The 10,204-nt window shown below is 35.2% G+C and overlaps 3 protein-coding genes across 6 annotated transcripts; all 3 read right to left on the bottom strand.

The window, feature by feature from the left end:
* Positions 1-724: 724 nt before the first annotated feature.
* Positions 725-1,385, bottom strand: LOC148573732 (protein FAR1-RELATED SEQUENCE 5-like). The gene is made up of 2 exons (XM_088505833.1): positions 1,115-1,385; positions 725-990 (listed from the first exon to the last, which is right to left on the bottom strand). Exons 1-2 carry the CDS (start codon positions 1,383-1,385, stop codon positions 725-727), a joined length of 537 nt encoding a protein of 178 aa, XP_088361959.1.
* Positions 1,386-1,390: 5 nt separating this feature from the next.
* LOC148573731 (protein FAR1-RELATED SEQUENCE 5-like) lies at positions 1,391-2,493 on the bottom strand. The gene is made up of 3 exons (XM_088505832.1): positions 2,443-2,493; positions 1,621-2,347; positions 1,391-1,515 (listed from the first exon to the last, which is right to left on the bottom strand). Exons 1-3 carry the CDS (start codon positions 2,491-2,493, stop codon positions 1,391-1,393), a joined length of 903 nt encoding a protein of 300 aa, XP_088361958.1.
* Positions 2,494-3,939: 1,446 nt separating this feature from the next.
* Positions 3,940-8,900, bottom strand: LOC107625307 (rRNA-processing protein fcf2-like). 4 transcript variants are annotated; one of them, XM_088505016.1, is made up of 7 exons: positions 8,596-8,900; positions 6,766-7,552; positions 5,951-6,718; positions 5,623-5,683; positions 4,907-4,984; positions 4,627-4,742; positions 3,940-4,374 (listed from the first exon to the last, which is right to left on the bottom strand). In XM_088505016.1, the coding sequence occupies exons 3-7, from the start codon at positions 6,181-6,183 to the stop codon at positions 4,263-4,265; spliced, it is 600 nt and encodes a 199-aa protein (XP_088361142.1). In that variant the 5' UTR covers positions 6,184-6,718; positions 6,766-7,552; positions 8,596-8,900; the 3' UTR covers positions 3,940-4,262. The 4 variants fall into 4 exon arrangements, with proteins under 4 accessions (XP_088361142.1, XP_088361144.1, XP_088361141.1 ...); XM_088505018.1 differs by having other exon boundaries at positions 5,951-6,185; positions 7,460-7,552; XM_088505015.1 differs by having other exon boundaries at positions 5,951-6,185; positions 7,491-7,552; positions 8,596-8,894.
* Positions 8,901-10,204: the final 1,304 nt, after the last annotated feature.

Below are 10,204 nucleotides of genomic sequence, written 5' to 3'. Positions count from 1 at the left end.
CAAGTCATATTGACACAAGGATTGTACCCGGGAAGCATTCTTGTTTTTCCTCCGACTAGATTTGTTTAAGGACTTCTCAAGGGTTGATCCGAGCCTCTTACTCTTTGACCGGCCCTTTGTAGTGACCAACGGTGGTGCTTGGATGTCAACAACACCGAGAACATTCGAATGTTGTGAGCCAATGCTGGTGTGGTTCTCCGCCACGCTCACGGACCTCTTCTTAGCACGGTGCTCGCTCAGCTTGGCCCTTGTTTCTTCTAAAGCAGCATGCAGCAATGCTGTTTCATCGTCATCATTTACGAACTCTTGCGCAATGTTCTAAAGGTGTGCACATAGTCCCTTGAATGCATCATGACTCACATCTGACCGACTGACGTCGTGACTGCTCTTGATATAAGTATGCTTGCGCTTTATATTCTTGCTCCAACAAGGGAGAACATAGCAGCTAGGTACTTTATACACTTTAAAAGAGTGAAAAATTTCAAGACAGTGACAGCACAACACACCTAAACTCTCAAAAAGATTGCACTCACAACGAACCTCTTGTGTGGAGCGGTCAAAGTGGACAACATACGAATCACAGATCATAGTATCATGTACTAATTTTTTCCTCTTCCACCTTCATGCATACCACTGGCCAGTCTTCAGTAACTACAGATGCTCTGCAATAAGCCTTTTTCACAAACTCAACTTGAACATCCCTAAACATGCTAGTAGTGTACTCCTACTGAAATTGTTTTTCCATAGGCGAGCTCGTTGCACAAGGTATTACCCCCCTGGAGTCTACTGCATCATCCTCCAATTCCCTCTGCTCCTTGGATCCAAGCACATTGTCGTATTCGTGAACAAATTGGACCAAGCTAGTCTTGCTGTGTAAGATTCCACCATAGAATGCGTGCATGCTCTCACTCCTTTGCGTACTCCTCATGGCAGCCCAAAATTCACCCTTGAAGAATATAGGCACCCACATGCGTCGATCATCATAAAGATCTACAAATAACACACAGTTTCTATATCAAAAACCTTTCACTGAACTCATTGTTACAAAACAAATAAAGCCAGCTACCGCATTATTATGAATTGGAAAGCAAAACGTAATTGAAAAACTACAAACCTGACAGCCATGTGTTGTCATGTAAATTGTACTCCTCCATAAATTCAAACCATTTTCTCTCAAATGACTCCTCCATCCAAGAGTTAAAAACAATGTTCCTGAGGTCGGCATACAACTCTCCGTACCGACGATAACCTCCAAGCTTCTGCGGAAACTTCTTCATGATGTGCCATATGCACCAACGGTGACGTGTATTGGGTAACGCCTTTCTAATCGCACCAAACATGGATCTGCATTGATCAGTAATGATGCACTGTGGAGCTGTTCCCATGCACGTCAACCATTGGGTAAAAACCCACTCATAACTCGGAATTTCCTCGTTTCCCAACAGCGCACATCCAAGGAAGGTTGACTTACCATGGTGGTTGACACCGACGAACGACGCAAACGGTAACCCATGCCTACACACATAACCATATGCCATTATGAATTCTCAGTCACAACCACGTGGGAAAAAATTACCAAAACCAATAAAACCAATTACAACACCTGTTACCTGTTTGTACTGTAAGTGCTATCGAGTGACACAACGTCTCCGTAGTATTCATAGGAAGCCCTGCACCTTGCATCAACCCAAACTGCACTCCTAAATCTACACTCATCGTCCAATTGCACTACATAGAAGAAGTTCGGATTGATGTCTTTCATTCTCATAAAATAGTTCATCATCTCCCTAACATCCGCATTTGCGTTGCTTGTTCGGAGTCTTGCTGTAATATAGTTTCTTAAATCCTTTTCTGAGAATCCCAGATTTGATGGGCCCCCAGCTTCATTGGCCAAAGATAGGAAGGTCTTATTTGGTCGAATCCCAGCCTCATCATTATTCTGAATCACGTACTTCGCATGCATGCTCAGCTGCCTATACTCACAGTAGTGCACTGCCTTCTTCGCCGAACATGGGTGCGTGTGCCTCAACTCAACCTTGAAAAAAAGCCACTCTTGCTTCTCCTTATCAAATTTCACATATATTCTTGCCTTGCACCCAGCGGCTGAAATCGGGTTTTTGTGCGTTGGTGCTTTGACATGAGACCCGCGGATGCGATCCCGATTACAGTGGATAGCCTGGTTAACGGGTTCCTTCGTGATCTTGTCAAATGTTGTCGTCCTTATCTTAGTTGCAAATCCAACTTTCTTGGCATAGCTAACATAAAAATCATGAGCTAGTTGCAACTTCGCAAACTGCATCCCGACGCTTGGTATTTCATCTTCCTCCAGGGTATCGTGATCAGGCATCTACGTATCAAATAAAAAATAACAGAAACAAAGCCATTAATTATGACATAAAAAACGCAAATCCTGACTACACAAATTTAAACTAAAATCCAAACCTCGTCCCAAATATCCATCTCATCACTACCAACATCAGTAACATCCAACATTTGCGTGGCTTGCACTTTCAACATAAACACACAAATTACAACAATAAAAAAAAAAGAAACAATTTTTATTCAACATCATGTACATGAAACCTCACTTACTAGCACAAAAAAATTCAAACTAAATTTATAGATCAATTCATCCACCCAACCAGTATAGGCTTTACACCAAAGTCATCTAAATGCTACTCATGGTAATTGAATCAATTAATTCATTTGAAATATTATACAATTATTGTGACTACTACCTAATCTATTTCACGTTAACACTGCATACCATACAGCTAAACATGCATCATGTACAAATCCTATACACAGTTCCTTCCTCGGTTTCCCAGCCACTGGTGCATATTTTTACTTTAAAGTGATGCTTTCTTTATGCATACATTGAGCATCATGGATAACTGTATCTTCTAATACTAACGTGCAGGAAGCAAATACAATAAAAGCATCAATATATTACTCCTGCATTCCTCCTTTTCATTATCAAAATAAATTCTCCATATCTATTATACCATTGATTACAACTCTAGTTCAATTAATACCTCTTGCACTAGCATTGTCTACATGCCCCTGTATTTTATTTATGAGGGAGTATAGATTATTTTAATGAGTTTTCATATAAGCTTCTTCAACATATAAATATTTTCTTCCAGAACCACATTTCACATACATATAACAATAGAATGATATGTCAAAAACTTCCTAAACTTTGTTGACTAATTCATGTTGTTCATGCATCTGAATACCAATTAACAACATACACTTAAACTTGCATTGATTCTAAACTGCCCAATCAAATAAAAATGACAATCCATTGAAAAGCATTTCGTACGTAACGATGTTCACCTTAGTCATTTGCACATGATCGATGACGAGAGGTTCAACTATATTTTCATTTGAATTGGATGAAATCTCATTTCCGCCGGGAGATGGAACACAATCCACCGGTTCAGCCACAACGCACTCCATTAATGAACTCCGGCGGGGTGACGGGGGTGGAAGAGCAACCACACTTGAAACCCCTTCTACTTGCGACGTCGACATCAAGCACAAGAACCACAAGCTCTCTCTTGCTGTACACGCTGGATGTCCGCGTGGTTGCCGTTCCAACGCAGATCGAACAACAAGCGTGTTGCTGTTGCCGGAAGAGGGCCTTTGCGGCCTATGACGGTGGTGATAGTCGAATTCAACGGCGGTAAGTGACGGGTGGGAGAGTAGTTTTCGTTCAGACCTGGAGATGACGGAGACGAAACGGTATTGATAAATTTCCGTCTACGTTGTGCTTCTATAACTGCTCCTATTCCTATTTTTTTCAAAATTTAAATTTGAATTAATTCAAAATTAATTAATTATCCATTAATTTAAATTTTAATTCAAAATTAACCCCCATTGTATCCATTGTACATCAAGCACATTGGCTCCCTAGACTTTCTCTTTGCTTAAAGCTTTGAGAAGCCGCAACATCGAAATAGCTTGTAATACACAAAATCCATTGATTTTGCAACAATGTTATACGTCTCTTCATGCAAAATTTTACTCTTGACAACAATTTATAATTTACAAAGCCTCATCAAAGAAATTCTAGTAATTACCAAACTTTTTAAACACGAGCATTGACACAAATGCTGTAATTCCATCAATAACTTAAAACTGTTACAGAGCATTTTCGACTATGGCAACGGACAAGAACTAACGTAATCAAACCCCCCTCCAACCCAAAAAAAAAAGGGCAAAAATATCATCTATGAATTTTCCAAAGTGATCGAAATTCAATATACCCTCCTTTCCTTTGCTCGCTTCCAGGAATTCCGACCCCTAATCTTCCACTTGGTATTCCCCACAGGTTGATTTTGTTCTTCAATTTCACGTACCTTTCGCTTCCTACAATGAAGATGATGAACGAGGTGAGTAAATATCCCAAAAAGCATAGCAACAAGTACAACTAAACAAACAAACTTAAGAATGGTATTTTTTGAATGGTCCAAAATTTAAATGGTCAAGACTTTTTATGACCCAACTGCCCTTATTTTGGCAGATAAATTAGATGATCCCACCGAATGGTCAATTTTGACAACCCTAGTATTTTCTGATTAACCAGTGAAGTGTGTCTTTTACTGCAAGTGCCTATTTTACCTATATGCCGCAAGCTTTTGATCAGAAAGCAACTCATCTGCAATGGTTGCTTTCCTCTCCTTCTTTGTTAATCTTTCTGAGTAGAATTCTGATGCATCTTCTACAACTGTTCCCACCTGGTCATATTCAAATGACAAAAATAATAAATAAATAAATATAAAATAAAATAAAGTAAAAATTGAATGCTCACCAACAGAGATTGTAATTTTGTAGCAAGTAACATCAATCATATGCTTGCCTATGATATATATACAGATTGGGTATACAACAATGAACTTGCCTGGAAATACTTTGGAAGTGCCTTTGATTTAGAATCACCCTTCTTATAGTGCCGTTTTGGATCTAACGCAGACCTCAACTGTAACAATAAACACAGGAGTGTAAGGATCCCATTCCACTTGTGAAACTAAGGGATAAAAGTTTGTGTGTTGTATAAAAAGTAAATGTTAGGCGACCAATATTTTTCTCTTGTATTTGTCTTGCATTTGAGCCAACATTAATCAACTCATTTTTTTTCTTTCACTAAAAGTATTAATCACCTAACATTCTCCTAAAATATATTACATAGCTATTATCATGATACAAATAATGGGAAACATCCAAATTTGTTATTAATGAATACTATATACATGCCTACACATTTTACTCCCCAAATGCTAACCGATCCCATTGGACTTTCAGCTGCCTGAAAGTTTGTCTTCCCATTATAAACATATACAATATAATTTACTTCAATCAAGCTGAGAACACTAGCTATGTTTTCAGGAAGCATCAAACACCCCACAAATCATTGAAAATAGTTAAGTTGGCCCAAAACAAGGGGTAAAATGGACTATGAACAGGGATCTTGTTAGCCAAAAAGCCTAACATGAAGTAAAGTTAACTTGACAAAGAATCTAAATCTGAGTAACTGTGCTTTCCATTTTGAATGTAGGTGAATGTTGCCCAATCCAAGGAAAATATAAAATGGCAAAGATATCAAAACTCAAAAATCACCTTCAACAACTTTAGATCTGTCTGCAACTCAGGAGTGATGGTTTGAGTAGGCATGTCAAACCTGACAAACATATACATAAAATCAGATAACTAAATGAGATAGACTAAAGAAAAATTGACCCTAAACCCTAAACCCTAAACCCTAAATCCTAATTCTATTTGATTAAAAATGGAAGTCACCACCCTTATACCCAGCCCAGCTAGTCAGCTGTGTAAAACTACTTAAACAAGTAATAAAAATAAGATTTTTTTGTTTTAAAAAACAAAAAGAAACTTAACCATGGTTGCATTGCAAAAGAAAATTTGCTCCAGAAAATATATTGCATACCAATCTTTTCCAGCAGTATCTTTAGCTTGTTTCCTCAGTAATTTGTTTAACTTTCTGGGATCATTAGGAGGAACGAAAATGCCATCAACAAGCTCTGTATTGGGTTTCCAAAGACTACTATTAGATGCCTCACTTTGAGGTTTGTTATGACAAGCATCTGCGGCTTTTGATGATGATGGAATCAACAGCTGTGGTTGCCATGAAAGTCCAACCAGCAGTTTACCCTCCGGCATCCCTATACCGAAGCCGATTGCACAATCAAATAACCAAGCGTTACATTTAATCTCTTTTTTAAAAGAAAAATTGACAATCTAAATGAGATAGACTAAAGAATATATTCTTATGTATCAAAACTATAGTAAATTTCATAAAACATCATGGAAACTATGCAAATATTTATGGCAAACTTTGAGAATTGCAGCAGTGTCTAACAAAATGAGCATGGTACGGGACAAACCAAATTAAAATTAAGTAATATTAAGTTAAAAAAGGCATAAAACTTAATATAAGGTTGGAAGTGCATAAAAAGAACAAAATACAAAATCTTATTCAGCCACGGAACTCAAAAAAAGTTTATATTTTCCACCTTTTTGGGAATTTTTCAAAATAAAATACCCCTTTGTAATTATCAAGACAACAAAAATAACCCATTAACATTTTTATTTCAGCATAAAGTTTTAATTATCAAAACCAAGATACTAGACAGCAACATTAGAACCAGACTAAGAAAACTTTTCCTAGGCATGATATTTATTTTTCCCATTGTTACTAAGAAAACTTTTCCTAGGCATGATATTTATTTTTCCCATTGTTACTTTGATAATTAAAATTTTTAAATATATTATACAAAACGTCATCAAATCACATTCATAGCACATCTGAACCTCGGTGGCTTCAAGTTACAATATCAAACTAAATTACATATGAATTAATTATGACCTACTTATAAGTTTTATAGTTTTCCACCATTATGGATACCAGACTAGTAACTACACCTTGTTTTCAAAATGAAAGACACTAGACCTCTGGTTCAGCCACCAAATTACTTGGCATTCTAAATTCAATAAACTATTTGAGTATTGATTATTGTAACTCAAATTAGGAATAGGGAAATGATATGCAGTTAGAATGCTAACAATTTAAAATCATATATCATATCTCATATCTATTTTTAGAGGAATCCGATCACACACAAACACTTCATCATCATTCACACTCCTTCATTTACCCAAACACTACCATTACCACACAAACACTTTATTGTCATTCACACAGTCACAATTGCATATACATACAAAATTGTTTCTGGTACAAGCAAATTAAGGATCCAGAATGTTAATTAGTTCATTCTGTTGTAAAGTAACAAGGTTTAATCACAAAACTAGAAGATATCGACAACATATATTCTTAACAGATTAGGTTATCAACATTCAATAATCAATTAATCACAAATCAAGACATCAAGAGGCAAAAAAACCAGAAGAGAGGAGATCGGTGAAGGGCTCTGACTGGCAGCGAGAGAGAGTATAGAGGAAGCGACCGAGACTTGGTGAGCAGAGAGCACAGAAGCGGCGGAAAGGCACAGAACACCAAAGCGAGAGACTACATCAAGAACAACAACACAGGTCAAAACACAAGCATTTAGCAAATAAACAAAACACAAGCATTTAGCAAATTAATTCAGCAAACTAAAAAGGAAATAAATAAACACAAGCATTTAGCAAATTAAATAAATATAGCCTTGACTACATCTCTTATTATCTTATTGAGAGTGACACATGCTTATCTCTAATGCACCAAACTTGCCTTCAAATTCCCATTTTATCATCCTACTTCCACGTAGAGATGGCAACGGGTCCTCATGGAGGCGGGGACATGCAAATACCCTCCCTGTCCCCACGATAGGGACCCCATCCGCTGGATATCCGGATTTTTGCGAATTTAAAAAAAAATCTAAAAAATAAAAAAAGAAAGAAAAAATTGAAAAAGAAAAAGATAATCCTCAAGGTAATATATGTTCTTCTTTAATATTAAATATAAGCTTGCTGATTAAATTATATTAAGAATCAGGGTAATATATGTTCTCTTCTCTTTATCAATTATAACAACATTAGTACTGGTCTTTCTTAAAAGAACCAACTAAAAAAAGAAAATATAACATAATTAAAATAAAGATATTAAAATGAGTCAAGGCAACACCAAATCATATGAATTGCGGCAAGTTCTTCTTTAATATCTACATTGCATATACAAAACTTCAAGATACAAATATGCATGACAACGATAAATTCAAATTCAACAATGGAACAAGATTAGTTGTATACACAGCAGCTCACTAATTTTATAATTCAAATTAACAATCGCCCAAGAGGCATACACACTGAACCATTTTGTTTAATCATCCTTAACTCATTTTCAAAACAACAACAAACACAAGTAATAGTGCTTTTTCAGCAACAACACCCACAATCATCTCATCATCATCATCATCATCATTATTAATCACTAAAACTAATCAGCACCCTCAACAACATTCTTGCTATAATAATGGTCTCAATCTTCTACATCAGCATTGCTTTGTCTTCAATTACCGCACTCTATCAAGTTCGGAAGACACACACCAAATAAAATCACAGAAGACTTACAGGAAGGAAGAGCGGCGAAGGGCGAAGAGACTGACGAACGAGCTGCGAAGAAGACCGGCGAAGATCTTGCTGGAGGCGGCGACGTTCAGGCTGCGACGACGATCCTGTCTCGGCCCTAAGAAGCGGGAATACGAGATTTTGCGGTTAGACCGTGAGAGTGAGAGATGGTGGCGGTAAGAGGAGAGGAACGTGGTGGTGAGAGGGGAGGAGGGTGGCGGACGATGGTGAGAGAAGAGCCAGAGGTGCGAGTTTTTGAGCTGAAATTGTGAGAGATGATGTGAATTTTGGAAGTGGAGAGAGTATGAGCTATGAGGTGACGGCACTACAGATAGCGCTGGCAATAATGGCCTAATGGGTAGGGTAGACCTCCGAATTGAAAACTTTTTAAAAATTCTATCATACTTTATTAGTGGATTAAAAATTTTTCGATTCTAACTTACTCCTATCCTAAAATTTTAAATTCTATCTTATTTAATTCTATTTGTAAAAAAATAAAAAAATTTTAAACAAATATAAATTCAACTATTTCAAATTTTATACATATAAATAAAATAAAAAATAAAAAATTAAGTTTAAATTAAAAGTAAAAATAATAAAATTAAAAAAAAAAATCTAACATAAAATTACAAATAATATGATTATCAATTAATTTACTGGTCATTTCATATTTTTATAAGAGAAGGATTGTGAATTTAACATTCAATTTCTTCAATATATATAATATATTAAGGGTGCAAGTAAAGTAAAGTAGGGTATATCCTAAATCCATATTCTACCCTACTCGCAGCGAGTAGGATAGACAACCCTACCCGAATGAGTTGATCCGAATTGAATACCCGTAAATAGGATATAAATTGCCAGCTCTAACGGCAGAAAAAGATGATAGGGTTAGGATTTCATTCTCAAAGGATAATAATTTTTAGTTTTAGGGTAATTTACTTTATTAATAATCTTATTTATTTTTAATTCTTCTTTTTCTTTAATGTATTAATGATCCTTTTTCCTAGACTAATAATTTTAAATTTTTCTATCAATTCATTTATTTGTGTTTTTATTTTTGATTTTAAATTAATATTATCTATACTCTAAAGTTTATATATGTCTTTCTATTTTGATAGGCTTTTTTATATTCTCCATTCTTTTCAATTAGTTTTTTATTATATCTAATATGATATTAGTAAAATTTAACTGTTAATGTAATTTTTTAATTTTTTTTTCATTATTTTTATAAGAAGCTTTTACTTCTAGATTTTTTTATTGGTATTTTAACGATTTTTTTAACAGAATATTCAAATTCTATTATTGTTTTGGTACTAATTTTTCATACTGATGTTATTTTTATTAATACATTTTCAAAATAGTATTTAATATACCAATCAAAGAAATAGAAATTAATCTTATTTTCTTTCATATAATCATAAAATAATTCTCTAATATTTATAACTTCATTTTCAAAATGACTTATAAAATACCAATCTTTTAATGGTTTGTTATAGATAGCATTAAAATCTTGTCTTATCCATTTTTTGTCAATTTCAAATGGTTCTTCTTTAATAATTACTCCTAAAACTTGAGATTTAGTTGGAGAATAATTAGAATCTGTTTCATA

The sequence above is a fragment of the Arachis ipaensis genome, chromosome B2, assembly GCF_059453495.1.
Source record: "Arachis ipaensis isolate K30076 ecotype BB chromosome B2, ASM5945349v1, whole genome shotgun sequence".
NCBI lineage: Eukaryota > Viridiplantae > Streptophyta > Magnoliopsida > Fabales > Fabaceae > Arachis > Arachis ipaensis.
This window is presented reverse-complemented; position numbering and strand designations above follow the sequence as displayed.